The 15,953-nt window shown below is 44.3% G+C and overlaps 1 protein-coding gene across 3 annotated transcripts; it reads left to right on the top strand.

Moving 5' to 3' along the window:
* Positions 1–6,239: 6,239 nt before the first annotated feature.
* Positions 6,240–13,956, top strand: LOC119268835 (protein MALE DISCOVERER 1-like). 3 transcript variants are annotated; one of them, XM_037550545.1, is made up of 13 exons: positions 6,240–6,403; positions 7,248–7,510; positions 7,623–7,755; positions 9,429–9,500; positions 10,700–10,843; positions 10,925–11,053; positions 11,174–11,229; positions 11,315–11,719; positions 11,815–12,005; positions 12,113–12,245; positions 12,324–12,478; positions 13,052–13,243; positions 13,338–13,956. In XM_037550545.1, the coding sequence occupies exons 2-13, from the start codon at positions 7,420–7,422 to the stop codon at positions 13,593–13,595; spliced, it is 1,959 nt and encodes a 652-aa protein (XP_037406442.1). In that variant the 5' UTR covers positions 6,240–6,403; positions 7,248–7,419; the 3' UTR covers positions 13,596–13,956. The 3 variants fall into 3 exon arrangements, with proteins under 3 accessions (XP_037406442.1, XP_037406439.1, XP_037406440.1); XM_037550542.1 differs by lacking the exon at positions 6,240–6,403 and adding an exon at positions 6,805–7,148; XM_037550543.1 differs by lacking the exon at positions 6,240–6,403 and adding an exon at positions 6,996–7,111.
* The last annotated feature ends 1,997 nt before the right edge of the window (positions 13,957–15,953 follow it).

Here is a 15,953-nt window from a genome sequence, read left to right as displayed (position 1 = left end):
GGGGATATGCGACTAACAATTTTTATCTTCTTTTAACTTATTTTACAATTTGAGGGAAACAACAGAAATATAGATTATCTAGATATGCAACTAGATGTACAACCTATATGCCATGCTCAAGAACAACAACAAGCTAGAAAGATTAACACTAAAACAAGCTTGCAACAAGCAAGTCAAGGAAAGAAGTAACCGCAAATGAAGACGTTGATGTAGTTTCCGGAGTTCCCTCCTTTGGGGGAGGTACGTCTTCGGGTGAGAGGTGTGGCATCACGATGCTCACCAAATGCCACAATGGCTCACCTTATTCTTCTCGTGCCCTCGCATAATGCAAGATGTGACAGTACCACTATGTGATGCCCTTAGAGGCGGCAACTGGAACCTTCACAAACAAGGTTGAGGTGATCTCCATAACTTAATTGGAGGCTTCACGAAGCTCCACGACAATGATTGAGATTCAAGGTGACCTCTTCCATATAACGTGCCAAAATACCCAAAAGTAACAAGACCCACAAGAGAAAGTAAGGGGAAATCAAATTTCCTCTGGTGGAATTGTAGATCTAGGTTGTCTCCCTCAAATCCTAGAAAATCAATAAATTTGAGTGGCTAGGAAGTGAGATCGGACAAAATAAAGCTTTGGGCATCAGTGGAGGGAAGAGAGAACAAATAGGTGAGTCAACTTGGGAAGAGGACTCTATATTTTTAGTCCTCCCTAAATCTAACAATTATACAAATTTTTGCACTAAGTGGTACTTCCGCTCCGGAGAGCGGTACTACTGCTGGTCCCTTCAGACATTTTTTTTGAATGTTGGTAGTTCTACCAAATTCATTGATCAGGAGAAAGAAGATTGGTCCAGTTTATGAGGGAAACCGGACCCAAAAACCATACAAACATCGCCTTTCGGCAGCAGCACACACAACATATATCCTCGCGAGCCACGGGTCCCTCTAACCGGATCCATCTCCAGGACGATGCCCCCAAGAGAGAACACGACGCCGAGTGGCGCCGCCATCGTCCGATCTAAACTAGATCAAGAGTTTCCCCCGGAGCACGTTGGGAAAGGCAAGGTAAGAGTAGCTACATCGATGCCTCCAACGAGGAAGCGCCGCCATCGACGACTCCGGCCGCAACCGGAGTACGACTTTCGCCGGCAGTCTCACCTGCATAGCCCGAACCCAGGATCCAATCAGCCTACACAGCGAACCACTATCCCTGCCTCCACGGCCAGCCGCACCTCCCCGACGAGCTCGACGTGCTTCCAACCTTGCATCCACACACCCCACTGGACGGAGGATGCAACCCCTAGCGGCGCCATTCGTCTCCCATCGGAAGGATGCAACCAAGCACCACGCCATTCGTCTCCTCGAGGATGCAACGCCTGCCGGCCATTCATCTCCCGACGAAGGATGCAACACCCGCAGCGAGGCCATTCCTCTCCCTCCAGCCACCACCATCACGGCCTCCCACCCGAAGCACCATCGAGCTCACCGAACCACCAAACAGAAGGATGAAACACCAGGCGATGGTGCCATTCATCTCCCACAGCCTCACCCGCACAGGCAGCAGAAAACCAGATCGACCACTGCTGCCTGCGGAGCTCCCATGCGCGGGCCCGGCCACTAACGCCCCAGCACAGCCGCGACCCTAACACACCAGATCCGGGCCGCCAAAGCCACGGCGCGGCATCCAGGCGCCAGATCCGGATCCCCGGCGCGCGAGCACGGCGCCTCCCTGCGCAGCCAAGCCGCTCCTCCGGACGCGGTCACCCCGCCACAGTGCGCGCCCTCGAGACGCCTGATCCGCGCGGGCTGGAGACCTCGCGCGCCCACGGCACCTACGCCACGAGCTGCCTCCTCCTCGCGCCAGAGGCGCGCGCTAGCCACCCCTCCGCCATGGCGTGCCGAGCAGCGCCGGCCCGCGCACAGCCACACGCCGCAGCGCCTCGCGCCTGCCTCCTCCGCTTGGCGCAGCTGCCCCGCGCGGCCCACCTTGCGAGCGGGAGTGGAAGAGCCCGCCGCCGCCGACACCACACGGGCTTTGCCCGGGCGACGCTCGCCGGCGGCGGCGGGGGAGGAGGGGAGGATGGGTGGTGGCGGTGCCCGACGGCTAGGGTTAGCGCCCGGGCCGCTCGCGGGGAGCGACACGGGGCTCGGTTTTCTGGGGGTGGTGGTCCCTTCAGACATCACTGCACATACCTAAGCGATACTGCCGCTCAGGACTCTGGTAGTACCAGCTAAAATAAATAGCCGGTACTGTCATAGCAGTACCTCTCTAGTAACGTGGGCAAACACAGTGGGGAATTAGCCCACTACGTTAGTTTGCCCGATACCTGGCCCGGTAATTCCACTCCAATAGGGAAGCGTTACTCCCAGTCAAGTGGACGATACCACTGTCCCACTGATAGAGCTGCAGTACGCATGCCCAAGTCGTGCAACTGCTACGGACACCGACTGTAAATACAATAGCCGGTATTTCTGTGGTACTGTTGCTCTAGTACCGCTGCCAAAATAGTAGGGAATCATCCCACTGCAGTAGTTGGTGCGGTACTTGGTCTGATAATGCCGCTCCAGCAGGGGAGTGGTACTACTGGCCTAGCACGCGGTACTAGCAGCCTAGAGCAGTCAGCAGAAGTATTGCTCCCACAAGGGGAGCGGTACTACCGACTACCACTACGGTACTACGGGGTAGTAAGCTGAATTTGAAGCTCTCCTCGAAAATGTGGGAAGGTAATGTGAGTGTAAATAATGTTTTGTGTACATGATGTGATTCCACCCATACCTTATAACACAGATCCTCTTTTAATAGTACGGTTTTTCTACAATTCAAAGAAAGTAAAATTGTCGGAAACATTGTCTTCGTTCTTTTCCTTTCAGAGGAACTTAACCGTATTGTGCCACTTTCGAATACATATGAGTAGCTCAAGCACATGGTTAGTCCGCAAATTACCTTGTCATCAATACCAAAATTACTTAGGAAGAGAAATGCCCTTTCATCTAGGAAATGAGAACTGAAGTGTACGAGACTCTAAATACACCGTTCGGTTGGGAGGGTTGGGAATTGAGAAGATATTACGCATGAGAATTGAAAAGGAATTGTTTTAGTGAGTCTATGTTAACCTTTCATCAAAACTTAACTCATTTTTCCTTATCTAGTCACCCATGAATTCCCATGAACCAAACAATGAAATAAAGTTTCAATGAAAGGTTAGGAATAAATTGACCCATCCTATGTCTAACTAGAATGATTAACGTTGCATAATTACGTCTAACTAGAATAATTGCCCTTACATTACAATGGAGTATAAATATTCTAGGGCGTTAGCCCATGATTTATATGCCCATATTAATGTGATTGTGCGAATAAGTGTTACTCCCTCCATTCCATAATGTAGTGTGCCCATGCTTTTCGAGATTTAGCTTTGGCCATAAATTTAACCAACATGGCGACTGCAGTGGGAGCATGACAGATACATTTGAATTCGTATTTGAAAGAAGTTTTCAAAGGTATGATTTTTCAATAAAATGATTTATGTATTATTGGTTTAATTTATGGCCAAAGTTGAATATCGAAAAAAGTAGGCGCACTATAGTATGAAATGGATGGAGTACCAAATAAAATCATGCTTGTGATTAGTTTGCCCAAATAATTCTAAGATACTATTGGTAAACATGTACCGGCTTACCAATGAAAGCATAATTTTATTGGGCAAGTTAACAAAAGATGTGGCAGTTAAGCCAGTTTTCAAGGAAAAACGATGAAATAACCAAAGGCAAAAAGATTGAAAACAAATCAAAACTGAGAGAAAGATGGGGATTGAGAAAAATGAATGTGGGCGACATATAAGTATAATCCCCAATCCTAATACTAATCTGGTCCGTAATACTTTCATACCATCAAAATTGACGCATCTCTCCTTGCCTCTTCCCCAAGAAGCTACTCCAATGCAACTAGGGTTTCTGCTCCTCCCGTCGGCGCCGCCGTCGGTTCGCTCTATCTTCGATGGCCTTTAGGCCGTGGAGGTGTGGAGGACCCCAACCCCTCGCCGGCGGAAGGGATCCGACTCTCATTCTTGTTTGGTTCATCGTCCCAAGTTCAAGATGTTGTTTCCATGTGAAGAATTCCACTAGCTGGGCATGTTGGTACCTTTGTTGGCGTTGTGTGGCGACAATGATGTCCCCTAGTAGGAATAATGCCTCTCGCGTCGACGGTGCATCTGGCATCAACGGTGCATCTGGCATCATTGGAGAACGTGCAGTGGTGTGTCTTCGTCGGATCTCATGAGATTTGGCCAGCGATGGTCTTCGGTGGATCTATTTGAATCCAGTATTCGTTCATTTTCGGTCGTGTGTCTACATGTTAGATCATTCCAATCTACGCTTCTCGTCATCGGCAATGGTTATTGTTCTAGTGCGTTGGTCCTGTAGGGCCTTAACACAACGACTTCTTGATTGTCTACTACAACAAAATTTGCTTGACTCCGACAAGGTAGGGGTGATGATGGCAGCGTGCCTTCGTCTCACTTCAGTGCTTATAGTCGTCACTAGGTTCCACAGATATGGTTGTATTCTTTTCTTTTACTTCTGATGTTTTCTCTATTTTGCAAGAAAACTTTTGATTTGTTCATCCTGCCATGGCAGTACAAAGAACACGGAAATAAACAAAATTACATCCATGCGCGTAGACCACCTAGTGATAACTACAACCATTGGAGCGAGTTGAAGGCGCGCTGCCGACATTGCCGCTCTCTCGCCGAAGTCAGGCCAAACTTGTTGTAGTAAACAGTCAAAAAGTCACCGCGCTAAGGCCCCATAGGACCTACACATCAAAACAACAACCGCCGCCGATGAAGAGAAATAAGTATCGAAAGGATCTAACTTGTAGACACACGGACGAAGATGAACAAAAACTGGATCCAAGGAGATCCATCGAAGATCATCACCGACCGAATCCCGTGAGATCCGCCATAGATACACCTCCATACGCCCTCCGATGATGTTACACACATCACCGAAACGGGGACTAGACAGTGAAAACCTTATTTCTCCTTCAAGAAGCCGTCACCACCATGTCTTCTTGAGTAGGAAACAAACCATAAACAAACTCACAAAACACCTAAAAAACTTCGACACGAGGTCCACCGTGCCTCGATGGCTCTAGAGCCACCGGAGATGGAACTCTAAGCTATGTCTGAGCCTTTCAATAAACAGAAAAATAATTAGCTTGTCCTAGTGGAGTGAGGCGTTTTGGAGGCCGAGCTCCATGTAGCCCTTTATTTTTTGAAAAATTCAAAATTCAATTTTTTGGTTTCAAAAACATCTGAAAAAAATGTAAGCATACAAAGATGAAATGTGTATGTCTGTAAAAGCGACAAATTCATTAACCTTGAGGATAAATAGTATCATGTGTTAAAAAGCCTCATATTTGTCCTTTTTACACAGCCCTCATTTCAACGTATTTTGTTCTGAAAATTTACACACATGTACATCATGCCTTCATCTACATGTGTATTTTTTATATGATTTTTTGAAATATAGAAATATGAATTTTAATGAAATTTGAAAAATGTTTTTGGAGGCCTTCATGGAGCTCGGCCTCCAAAACGCATTTTTGGTCCTAGTGTCTCTATAATGTCACAACAGGCTGAAAGTCTTTTCCGCAAAATTAATAAAAAAATATTAAGATACAACTGCCTGGATACTCCGTACTTCCATTCACCTTACCAGGTACTCTCTCCATTTCACAATGTAGTGCCTTTTCTATCCACGTGCTTCAACTTTGACTGTAAATTTAACTACCAAGACCGGTTGCGGCGGGGGTAAAAATTATATCAATGAATTCGTATTTGAAAGAAGTTTTCAGTTATATAATTTTTTCTCCCGCCACAGTTGGTCTTGTTGGTTAAATTTATGATCAAAATTGAATTTTGAAAATCGCAGCCGCACTATATTTTAGAATGGAGGGAGTACTATCGACGAGATACCAGTGGGTTGGAGGCAGGCAGGCTGGAGACTGGCGCGCACGACAAGAGGCAACGACGCACAACGTGGGAGCCAACAAACAGACAGGACGCGAATAATAATCTGGGAAGCAAAGAGATGGACAAGAACGAAAGAAAGAAAGATAACAAGGATACTGGCGGACAGCTAGGCCCGAGCCGGTCATCAATAGTGTAATCGACAAAAATCATTCCAACTAAAAGATTTCGCCCTCCTTCCTTTGCGCGTCCCACCTGTCCCGGCGCGGGCCCACCGCACGTCTCCTCCTCCGTCCACCCCCTCTCTCTTTCGCGCCCGCCGCCGGCCACCGTCACCGTCACCCCCTTGGAGGATCTCCCCGGGAGGGGAGGGAGGCCTCAAACCGGCGAACGCCGACCATCCTCCTGTTCGTTTCTCCATTTAAAAGCGGGTAAGGCCAGGAGGCTTCCGCTGACTCCCTCTGAATTTTACTCCGTTTAAAAGCATTTCGCTGTATCAACCTTCGAGATTCTCGACCTGGCTGGTTTAATGTTAAGTACCCTCAGCAGCGAGAGAAAAGAAGGAGGCGATTTTTGCTGCAATCGCATTTGGCGTCGCCGAGGATGCCTGATTGCAATTGGTTTATAAAAATGTCAAATGGGGTGGGAGCATAAATTATTGACATCTGTGATGATGAGCACGAAAGGATTTCTGCAATTTTAAAAAAGGCTAGGCGTCGAGCCCGTCGCCGGCGACGACGAGGCTCCTCGCGTGGGCTGCGGAGCCCCTGTCATGGCCCTCGACAGCGACCGTCCTGTCCGATTCTTTAATCCCGACCCGGTATCCCAGCGCGGAATCGTCTGACAGATGGCCGTGGAATTCTTCCGCCCCATTTTTCCTCCAAGAAAACGCAATCTTAGACATTGGGGGATTGAAGCGCCATTAAAAATTTACTATCTTCCCTTGTCTGCTGCTCTGAATATTATACTACGAGTACTAGTGTATTTTTTCTCTCTAGCTCTAGCTGTGTTGTCCTTGTTGATTTTCTCCGGCTACTACTACTTGTTCCTCCCAGAACGGACGACCGCTGTTTCCCTCTCCCCGCCTCCGTCTTCCTCCCCTCGTCTTCTCCATCTCCCCGGCTCGAATCGCGTGCGGCGTAAGCGAAATTGGCAGAGGCGAATCGCCATCGCCAGGCAAAAAGCCAAAGCCGCTCCTTTGCTTTTCGAGCGACGCAAGCTTCCTCTGCTCCCCCCACGTTTGTGAGCTGTTTTCTGTCTGTGCCTTTCTTGCAGGCGGCCGCAGGAGCGGGAGCGTGTCGTCAGGCTTTGCTCTGCTGCCGTGCCAACAAGGGTAAAAGGTAGGCGCCGCGCCACGCCATGGGCGCCCCTCGCGCCTGACCATGCACTCCAGGCTGCTCAAGAGGCTCGCCAAGAGGATCATGTGAGCCGCCGCGCGCCTGCGGAAATGTGGGAGATGGACGCGCTGCTCTACTGCGCGGTCGTCGCGCTGGCGCTTCACTGCGTCGGCTGTGGCTGCTCCGCGATCAACCTTGAAGGTAGGGGCAGGCAGCTCGCCGGTGTTGTTTTCTTTTTTGGTGCTTTTGGGGGTTGAGCTCTTGGGGTTCTGGTGTGGCTGATCGATTGGGTCTTTTGGTGTTGGTGCTGCAGGCTCAGCGCTGCTCAAGTTCCAGTCGAGGGTGCAGGAGGATCCGCATGGCGCCATGGCAGGCTGGAGCGCGCGGGACGCCGACCCTTGCGGTTGGAACGGCGTCCGCTGCGCCGATGACAGGGTTGTGATGCTGTGAGTTGGATGATTTCCTCTTTGTTTTCTTCTCCTCAATGTTTAGTAGTGGCTCATGAGTCTTACGCATTTGGAAAATGGAAATGCAGTTCATCTTCTGTTTAACGGGTCTTCCATTTGACTGTATCTTTCTCTCTTCACGAATCAAGAGTAGTTTTAGTTGATTTGTTGTAAAATGGATGCTGCATCGGCAACTGCCCCTTTTATTCCTAGTTTTCTCCTTCACAGTTATCGTGGTTTGACTTTCTTGAGTACTAAGTGCATCAATTGAGGCTATTGAGTTACTGCCAACACAAGCATGTCTCCACTTTGTGTAGCAATTCAGAGAAGGTAGACTTGAGCATAGAGAGTTAGAGACTCAATCTTCAATGGACTAGATATTATGAAGGATTTTAGGAGTGCATTCGTATTTTGCTTTTCTATTAGTTAGAAAAATTAGTACTCCTAAAGTATTTCATTTTTAGGAGTACCTTTTTTGGGCTGAATAAGGAAAATGAAATATTATACATAAATGACCAACTCTGGTTTCTTTGGTAAATACTGAATATATACTCTTGAAAAATTAGTACTCCTAAAATATACTTCTTTGGGCTGAATAAGGAGCAACTCTCAAGGATTTTTTTTTCTTGCCTATCTTGAATTTACCATGGATGCATTGTTCGCAAATTCCCAGAAAATGTTTTCTTTGGTAGCTAGAAGCCATTTCACAAGCTTATATGAAGCTTTAACACAATCAGAAATCTGGTTATTAGAACTACGTGTTCATTTCACCAACACGAACAAGTCGCTACAGCTAAGTAGTATAGCCTTATCCCAATATCCTAGATTTTCGCGTGCGACCAGTCTCCAAGATTTTACCTCCTATTATTTGGAGAAGATGCAAAAGTTCTTCACATCTTTTCATTATGAAGAGAATCAATGTTTATACGATGATACCGCCAAGTTGAGCAAAAAAAGAAAAGAAATTGCAGTCCCCGAAAAAAGAAGGAACACTAGAAAAATTTCTCACGGTGGTTTGTGCAGCCTATATTTTAAGGCATGCCGCTGTCTGTCTGCCCCTGCCTCCGCCTTCATCTTCTTCAGTACCGTGCCCATGTTGCAAAAAGAGAGCGGGAAAGAGAGAGATGATACTTGTTTGAAAGCAAAGGTGGCATTTCTTGTCATACTTCTGCAGACCCTGATACCTAGTTTTAACCAGGCTAAGAAATGTGCTCGCTTGATCTTACCACCGAACTAGATATATGAGCATTTTCATGTAAGCGAAACATGATGGCCAGAACCCCTCAGGATATGTTGCTCTGGTGCCAAGTTGACTTCCATACACCAACCACCTCATCTAGAAGTTTACCTTATCAAGGAAATTGTTTGTTTTCTACTCAGTTAATTATGAAGCATTTACCACATCATCGCTACTTGTTTTCATATTTTAGATGAAAGGTTTATGGCAGCCCTCCTTCATAGAATGTTTAAATAGAATCCGGTGTTTTTCAAGATGATTCTGTTTTGCATTCAAGATTATCTTTTAATTCCTGCGGGGTACCACAACTTTACCAAATAAATATTTAAGAGATTGCATTTGGTGACCACTGTTGTTCTATTTCAGTATTTTTCATGGGTTCTGACTTGATTTATCATCTTAAGGATTGTACTTACTGTGAACTATACTCTTGCAGGAACCTAAAAGATCTCTCATTAAGAGGTACCCTGGGTCCAGAATTAGGAAGTCTTGGTCATCTGCAGGCTCTGTAAGTATACAGTTTTTTATTTATGCTTTCACAACAAATATAAATTGCTTAGCATGAACAACAATATATTGGTACTTTCGCTAATCTATCTCTTTGCAATATGATAAGGAGATAAATAGGTAATTCTGTAGTGGTTGCTGCTTTGTCTTGCCTTCATAAGTTTCCTGCTGGATATGAGTATCTAAACAAAGTCAATTTGCTTAAAAAATGTCAACCAACCATCAGTTAAGACATTTCAAGTGTATATATCTAACCAACCGACGATTGTTAGGTTCCATCCTTTATACTCCCTCCGTTCCATAATGTAGTGTATATAGATTTTCTGGTAAGTCAAACTTTGACCAAGTTTATAAAGAAAACCTTTTAGAACTACAATACCAAATATATATAATATGAAAATACATCTTGTGTTGTATCTCTAATGACATGCATTTGGTATTCTAGATGTATATCTTTTTCTCTACAAACTTGGTCAAAGTTTGTAAAGTTTTACTTTAAAAAAGTAGTGGTTTTTCTACACCCACCCTTGGTGCACCCAAGATGCACCCACACAAGAAAACATACCAAAACATTTTGAAAAAATCTGAAACTTTGTGGGAATGATCATCAACAAATTTTAGAGAGGCTTGCAAATTTTCGTGGTCAAATGACATCCGAGGAGCTCTATACAAAAAAGACAAAATTGCTCAAAATTACTCAAAATGTACGTGCACTGTTTGACAAAAATTTGTAATTTTGTCTTTTTTGTATAGAGCTCCTCGGATGTCATTTGACCAACAAACTTGGCAAGCCTCTCTAACATTTGTTGATGATCCTTTCCACAAAGTTTCAGATTTTTCGAAATTTTTTGGTATATTTTCTTGCGTGGGTGCACCGTGGGAGCACCGAGGTGGGGTTCAGCCACTACTTTCCCTTAAAGAGAAAAATCTATACGCACTACATTGTGGAACGGAGGGTAGAATAAATAATGTGTGCATATCAGCTTACCTCTGCGGATCAAATATGAGACAAAATCACAGAAATCTCTGTCATGTCGATTTTACTCAGTAGCATAAAAGACGCCCATCTGTCAATCAAGCACTTGTTCCTTAACAAACTGCTTTTTGCAACTTGTGATATTCTAATTTTACTTTGCATGCGACTATAACATTTGCTGCAACCATTACAATGTTTTGATTTCTTGTTGTGTCTTCTTGCAGTATATTATCCAACAATTTGTTTAGTGGACTGATACCTAAGGAAATTGGTGCACTCGCAACGTTGGAGATATTGGACCTAAGTTATAACAACTTGACTGGGGAAGTTCCACAGAAGATAGCAGAAATTGCATCACTTAAGCATTTGTAGGTCATCTGACTGATTAACATTGTGAAATGTTTGATCAACAAGCCAAATTTCATGATACGATGTCTCTTGTTCGACAGATTGCTTTCCAACAACAGATTTCAGTGGCCCGTAGTCCAAAATTCCCATGGGAACTTTGATCAGGAAGCTGATTTTGACATATATGATCATCTCGGGAGGGGTAATTTGAATCAAAGAGCTGATGATGGGTAAGGAAACTAGGATTTTCATCAATTCTCGTTTAGTTATCATCATTTTTTTTCTATAACCTATTTAGGAAAAGGATTTATCAGCTGATGATATCTGTTTTTGAATATGGACCTTTGTAGGTTCAAGTCTGGTTCTTCCACAGAGGAGAAAAAAAAAGACACTAGCAATCTCTCCGGTAAGCTAGGGTACTGCTATGCAAGTTCAGTTTTGCTCTTAAATACATCAGCTGGTACCATAACATGCCTTCTTACTTTCCCCAGCACGTCTTCCTACACAAATTGCAGCAAGAAACCCAGCTGCACAGGTTAGTAGGCGCAGACTACTTCAGGATAGCAATCTTGCTGCGCCTCCTTTCGCAAATGCTCCTCTTCCACCCTCGGTTCCTGTTCCTTCTACGGGGAGTGGATCGTTTTCAGCATTTAGTCCCAAAGCACCCGCACCTGCTGTAAATCCTCCAGTTACTCCACCCAAGTCTCCTGATACTCCTTCGGAAGCAGGGTCAACAAGATCTATGAAGTGGTTGTATGCAATTCTGATTCCATCAATTGCTCTGTTGCTTATTATCATTGCATGCATGCTTTTGCTATGCCGCAATAAGTCGGTGGCAACAATAGGTCCATGGAAGACTGGACTCAGTGGCCAGCTGCAGAAGGCATTTGTGACAGGTAAACATTCTGTTTGCTATCTTGTAAAAGGCCTGCTTGATTTTGCCTCTTACTTGGGCATCTTTGACAAGTTTTGCTCTCCTGATGTACCGCAGGAGTACCCAAGCTGCAACGCTCAGAGCTGGAAGGTGCTTGTGAGGACTTCAGTAACATTGTGGCAACCTATCCACACTACACTGTTTACAAGGGAACCTTATCAAGTGGAGTTGAGATAGCAGTTGTATCAACTGTGCTTGCGTCCAGCAAAGATTGGTCAAAGCATTCCGAGGGGAGATTCCGGAAAAAGGTAATTCAGTGTCACTTATAAGAGGAATAGCCCATGCTGTTGCTACAATTTGCAATGTGGGTCTGAAACAAAACAATTTCTTCTAACTTGTTTTTTTGAACACATAGATAGACTCGCTCTCAAGAATTAATCATAAGAACTTCATCAACTTGCTTGGGTACTGCGAGGAGGAGGAGCCTTTCATGAGGATGATGGTGTTAGAATACGCAGCCAATGGGACACTCTATGAGCATCTCCACGGTAAGAGCTCCTACTGTCAGAATGCTTCCTTTTTAGTCTTTGTGCTCAAATTAAAATGTTTTGCTTTGCCTTTTGCAGTTGAGGGATTTGATCATATTGATTGGAATGGTAGGATGAGAATAATTATGGGAGTAGCATACTGCATGCAGTACATGCATGAGCTCAAGCCTTGTATAACACACTCTGAGCTACAGTCAAGTGCCATATTGTTATCCGAGGATGGAGCTGCAAAGGTACATGATTATGAATTTCACAACTTCTATTTATTTGATATTCAAAGGAAATTCGATAAGAGGTCGTTTGGTAGCCATCATTTTGAGCCGGAATCATGGAATTCATTTGTGATTCCATACCCAACCTGTTTGGCTATCATGGAATTGGACATGTCATTCATTTGGAATTGCAGCAAATGCCTATTGGACGTTATGTCAATTCCTATCCATAACCCTGTCATTCCACTTGCCAAATGAAATGAAATGAAATGATGGGTGCCAAACGAGAACTGTATTTGTAGACAAATTTCTGGTAATATCAAAAGAAGAAATTAAAGCACACAACTGTTACTTCATCATTCTAAACCCCTTTTCTGGACATTATGCAAAAAAAGACAAACATAAATTACATGCAACTTGTTCTAAACCCCTGCAACTAAACAAGGTGAAGTACCGTCCAGTTCATATGATTTTTTTTTCTGGGGTGTGCATGTGCGCTCTTTGTATTAGAGTTAATTTTGAACAAATTGTAATAAGATCAGGCATGAGGACACCATATTATGTTTCTGCCCCTAAAACCGAGCCTTTTCACAGATAGCTGACATGAGTGTTTGGCAAGAAGTAATTTCCAAAGAAAAGATGCCCAAGAATGACGACGCCAGTGAACACCATGAGCCAGTACGTGCTGATCCAGCTGGGAATGTATGTAGTTTTGGTCTACTCATGCTGGAAATCATGTCAGGAAAGCCTCCAGATTCTGAACACGAGGGCTCTCTTGCGAACTTAGTAAGCATGACAAAGACACTGAATACTTAAACTTACATAATACACAAAAATGGCATATATAAGTAACAATCTATGTCATATTTTTTTCTCACAGGCTATGGAGTGCATTAAGGATGACCGGAGTATATCCTGTTTGCTTGACCCTACCTTGACGACTCACAAAGAAAACGATCTAGATATCATTTGCGAGTTGATTGAGGACTGCATCCAGAGCGATCCGAAAAAGAGACCAAGTATGAGAGAGGTCACCACTAAATTGCGAGAAGTGCTAGCGATTTCACCAGAGGCAGCAACGCCGAGGTTATCTCCGCTTTGGTGGGCAGAGCTTGAGATACTTTCAGTTGAATCCTAGGAAGAAACATGTTGATATGGTATGGTTCTTGCAGCAACACTGAGGTCCTGTGCGTACTGTCTTGCAATCTTGTACATCTTTGTTGCGAGTTTCTGCTTTTCTGGCGATTTCGGTGTATATGCGTGGTACCTCCTCCCCCGCCTCATAAAATCAAAATTTCCGGGTTATTCTTGTTTCTTCTCGAGTTTTCTCTGTCTGGTGAATGTACATGGTGATGGTGTGAAACTGTGAATGTACAATGATTCAGGTCATCCTAGAATGGATTGTAATCAGGAAATGCGTGATTGTGTAATGTACCATGGGGTTTACAGAAATATTCTTTATTTTTTTTAAAGGAAGAGACAGCAATTAGTATGGTGAATGGACTATACAGTCCTCTTTGTTAGACTGGTAGTACTTTGTACTCATTTCTCGTTTCCCAAGTACTACTTCATATATAGAAATACCATAATTCTGGGAAAGGGCCGCTTTAATTATCTGTAACACCACAAATGGTGGCTGACAGTGTCAAGTTTTGAACTAAAACCACGACAAATATTTTAAAACGGAGAGGGTATTTGAGAGGCACTATTTCTCTTGGTCTTCGTATCAGATCCGAGTCTACTTCGGTCAGTGCCTTCTTTTAGGGCGGGATGTCCTGATGACAGGCTACTGTTCTCGGCCAAGTACATAAAGCTGAATATGAAACCTTGCAAATGCAAATGCTTGGTGAATTGGGTGTGCAGTAGCCAACAGCTGCTTGTTTGTGATGTGATAATATTGAAGCTACGTACCTCTCCACTAATCCTTGTTCCATGCGAGGACAAAATATAATAAGGTGGATTATCACTTTGTTCGCGAGAGGGTGCACTAAAGCTTCTAGATGTGTGGTATGTTTGGCTTTATGGAGTCTCTTGCGGCACGACGTCTGGAAACATTTCGACACAGTGTTAACCTGGACAAGTTAGAGCATCTCTAGCCCTTGTCGTATGCTTTAATCCCCTAGACCCCCCTCCCCCCCTCTCCTTTAATCCCCTAAAATTGAAAGATTAAACTGTTGTGCACCTGGTCATTCCCTCAAAACTTAATCCTACAAAAAATCTTTTGCTATTTCTTTCAAACGTTTGCACAAACATTCCAAACAAATGCATCACATTTCAACAAAAACTTAAACAATTCAAATGCACCACGTCATAATTCAACTACGAACATAAACATACTTCATCCAATCCAACAAATAACTAACATAAACACATTTAGCCAAAAGGCACCGAATTCAACAAGTTCATTTCAAAAAACCAGCACATGGTGCATCATAAGCCATCATCAAACCACAATCCAATCATGCACTCCCAACATCATCGTCGGCATCACCACCAGCTGTTGGAAATATGCCCTAGAGACAACAATAAAGTTGTTATGAATTGCATTGGTTCATATATTTCTATTCTATAAGTGTTGAGATTTTATGGCGTTTTGTGAGTTGTTGTAACACTTCACTTTGATTTTCAATAAGGGGCGCTTTATTACTTAAAAGGTTTAAGCATTACACCCGGCCTCTGCATAACTAAGATGCACACAGCCAAACAAGGTCCTCTCACAAAAACAAAAAAAAAGAGGCAAAATACAAGAAACATGTAGAGTCTGTATAACGCCTAAACCGGAGGGGGGCCAACCCTAAAGAAACACTTCACTTTGATATATCATTTTAATGAGGAATGGGTGAATGCAGTTAAGCGTAACGATCAAGGGGTAGAATGTTGGTTTGATCTAACAGATTAAACAAGTCCAAAAACAACGTTACATGGGAGGGGCCACGCACTAATGTACGTGCCTCTCCACCCTAACTGATGCGCCTTGGGCTGGGGCACCTAAACCAAATTATGGTTTAGGTCCCCTGTCACCAACGCTACTTAATAAAGGGAGAGAGCTAATCACCTGCACTACTCTCAATTCAAGTACGGCTCACTCTTCTCCCCCGCATTCTTAAAAACCATATCCGATCCAAGGGGGCGCTCCAGCGACGGGTAATTCTAGCCTACACACTGTCGTTCCTAGACAGTGTCGGCGGCGGCCTGTGGTGATTAGAATGTCCAGGAGATTGACTACGTCGACCACACCTTCGCTCAACCTTGCTTGCAACGAGCAGGTGATCATGTCGACCTCCATGACTAGTATTGCACCACTAAACCCTCTCTGTTTATGTCAGTAGGTGTTGTAGACATGGTGAGATCATGTTCATGATTAGTGTAACCACACTTTAGATCTAACAGTTTCAACCTCCTTTTTTTAGAAAAGAAAGAAAGAAAGAAAGAAAACAATCAAGGCAAAAGAAGGCATGCACACTGCCTACATCTAAGGGAGGAAAAAATAGTATGT

Source organism: Triticum dicoccoides, chromosome 3A, assembly GCF_002162155.2.
Source record: "Triticum dicoccoides isolate Atlit2015 ecotype Zavitan chromosome 3A, WEW_v2.0, whole genome shotgun sequence".
Taxonomy (NCBI): Eukaryota; Viridiplantae; Streptophyta; class Magnoliopsida; order Poales; family Poaceae; genus Triticum; species Triticum dicoccoides.
Note: the sequence above shows the minus strand (reverse complement) of the source record. Positions and strands in the feature narration are given on the sequence as shown.

What these genes read in the sequence shown, in the direction of transcription:
- LOC119268835 (XM_037550542.1), top strand. Translation starts at nt 6,820, where the DNA reads ATGGCCGTGGAATTCTTCCGCCCCATTTTTCCTCCAAGAAAACGCAAT. An exon ending in GATGACAGGGTTGTGATGCT is followed by an intron (nt 7,756 to 9,428) that starts GTGAGTTGGATG and finishes ATACTCTTGCAG; the next exon opens with GAACCTAAAAGATCTCTCAT. An exon ending in AATCAAAGAGCTGATGATGG is followed by an intron (nt 11,054 to 11,173) that starts GTAAGGAAACTA and finishes GGACCTTTGTAG; the next exon opens with GTTCAAGTCTGGTTCTTCCA.